Consider the following 2,500-nt stretch of genomic DNA (forward strand, 5'->3'; position numbering starts at 1 on the left):
AATTATTATCCAAACGGGTTCTTGCGTTTCCCACACGCCCTTTTTTATAAATTATATATATATAATTTTTGGTGTGTGTGTAACAATGTTTCTGTTTGTGTATATTTTTAAAAAATAATAATAATAAAAAAAAGAAAAAAAAAAAAAAAAAAAAAAAAAAAAAAAAAAATATATTAATATATATATAATATATATATATTATTATTATAATTTATACATATATTATAATATAATACTGAGTTTAATAATAAATGTTAATGGTGATAGAGGCTGTAATATAAAATCAAAGTTAATATTAGGGAAACTGATACAAATAACTAATGCAGTTATTTATTTACAACAATAGGCCAACAAACAAATAAAAACATGTACAGACGAGCAAATAACTTTCCTATTTACAAGACACGCGTGACTATCATTTTTTTTTTTTTTTTTTTTTTAACATCTTGTGAGCTTGTGGAGTTTGTTTGTAACGGATGGGGGGTATATTTATAACGGACGGGTTAGAGATGGGGTATGTTTTTAACGATTTTTTTCAATATTGATAGGTGTATGTTTTGTTACAGGAAAAGCGTTCAAGATATAAGTCTTGGGGGTCCACATATAACAGGAATATTTGTTATTATTTGGGGGTTCGCTATAAAAGAACAGGAGGTCCATTTGAAACGTGGGTAAAAATTCTAAGGGAGTAATCTTTAAAAAAGGGGGGTTTTAAAAAAATATATATATTGTAATTTAAAAAATTGTTTCTGACTAGTGGATACTCAGAAAAAAAAAAAAAATAAAACAGAAAATACTTGTGTCTCTTCCCTCATCTATTTTTTTTTTTTTTTTTTTTTTTTTAAGTTTTTGTGTGGTGTACCTCTCTCTCTCTCTTCCCCGTGCAGCTTTCAGGGCGGATGATCTATGAAAACAAAAAAATACCAAAATAATAATAATAATAATAATCAACGATGGGAATTGTTTGTAACATATGGGGGTATATTCATAACGTGTAGTGTTATAATTGTAACGTGTGGGGGTACGTTTTTAATGAAGGGGGTGTATTTTAAAAGGGGGTATGTTTGTGAAAATGGAATAAAAATTTGTAACAAGTAGGGGTATATTGTTACAAAGGGGGGAAATTTTTGTAAAAAGGGGGGGTAACTTGTAACAAATGGGGGGTGTATTTGAAAAAAGAAGGGGAAAAAAAAGTCAAAAGGGGGGTACATTTCTAACGCAAGGGGATGTATTTGTAACAAACGGGGGTACACTTGTAACGAATGAGATAATAAGTCACAAGTGGGGGGGGTACATTTCTAACGCAAGGAGGTCGTGTGTGTGTGTGTGTTTAATTATATAAAAAATATAAAATTATAAATATATAAATTAATAATATAATAAATATAATACCGATCATGTCCGCGTTAGTGGCCATGTCCTCCATACTGCGCACCTGCCCTGTGCCTCACACCCCACTTGAAGTTTCCATTGTAATCTGTTTTCACGAAGGTGTAAACGGGACCCACTTTACCCCGTGGCTTCGAGTAGCCGGGGGCGGGGGCGTGGGCGGGGGCAGCGTAGCCGGAATCTCGTCGAAGGCGGATGTTGCGGGCGTGGGCGGAGGGGAGGGCGATGGGCGCTGCGGGTGAGAATGATTATCAAGTTGAAGATGATGATAACAGTAATAATGATGATAATGATGATGATAAAGTTTACGATAATGATGAAAGTAATTATGGTAATAATGATGATAAAGATGATGGTGATAATGATAATAGTAATAATAATAAAGAAATAATAAAATTGAAAAATTTTAAACGATAATGATAGATAATAGTAATTTTAAAATAATAATGATGGTGTGATAATAAAAAAAAGTTAACGATAAAAATAAAAATGATGATGTGGCATAACATAAAAAAAATTTTTAATAAAATTAAAAATTTTTTTTTAAATGATAGAATATCGAATAAAATGATAATAAAGAATAGTAACAATAATAAAAATGAAAATTACAGAGAGAGAGAGAGAGAGAGAGAGGAGAGAGAGAGAAGAAAAGGAAAATAGAGAGAGAAGAGAGAAGAAGAGCCAGAGGGAGGGAGGAAAGGAAGATAGAGAGAGAGACAGAGAAAGAGAGAGAGACAGGGGGAAGAGAGAGAGAGAGAGAAGAGAGGGGCAGAGACGAGAAAGGGGGGAAAGAGAGAAGAAAAGGGATAGATGTAGAGAAGAGGGAGAAATTAAATGTAGATAGATAAAAGAAGAAATGAAATAGAAATAATAATAATAAAGAGGAGGGGAGAGAGGAGGGAGAGAAAGGAAATCGATAAGGGGGGAACAAAAGAGAGCCAGCCACGAAACCCGACAGCGAACAATATAAAGACAAAAAACAAACCGAACACGAGATCGCGCTGACTTGCTCTTCGGGAAATAAATCTTCCCACTTCCTCGCTTTTGACAGCAATTGCCAACATTAGCGCGATGCCAAAAAAAAAAAAACAAAAAAAAAAAAAAAAAAAAA

The 2,500-nt window shown here is 32.9% G+C and overlaps 2 protein-coding genes across 2 annotated transcripts in view; one reads left to right on the forward strand and one right to left on the reverse strand.

The window, feature by feature from the left end:
* LOC119569323 overlaps window positions 1–2,500 on the forward strand; it is an 11,300-nt gene that overhangs the window by 3,205 nt on the left and 5,595 nt on the right. The window lies entirely within an intron of this gene.
* LOC119569324 lies at window positions 1,399–2,456 on the reverse strand. The gene is made up of 2 exons (XM_037917536.1): window positions 2,375–2,456; window positions 1,399–1,621 (listed from the first exon to the last, which is right to left on the reverse strand). The coding sequence occupies exons 1-2, from the start codon at window positions 2,451–2,453 to the stop codon at window positions 1,407–1,409; spliced, it is 294 nt and encodes a 97-aa protein (XP_037773464.1). The 5' UTR covers window positions 2,454–2,456; the 3' UTR covers window positions 1,399–1,406.

Source organism: Penaeus monodon, unplaced genomic scaffold (assembly GCF_015228065.2).
Source record: "Penaeus monodon isolate SGIC_2016 unplaced genomic scaffold, NSTDA_Pmon_1 PmonScaffold_1408, whole genome shotgun sequence".
Classification (NCBI taxonomy): domain Eukaryota; kingdom Metazoa; phylum Arthropoda; class Malacostraca; order Decapoda; family Penaeidae; genus Penaeus; species Penaeus monodon.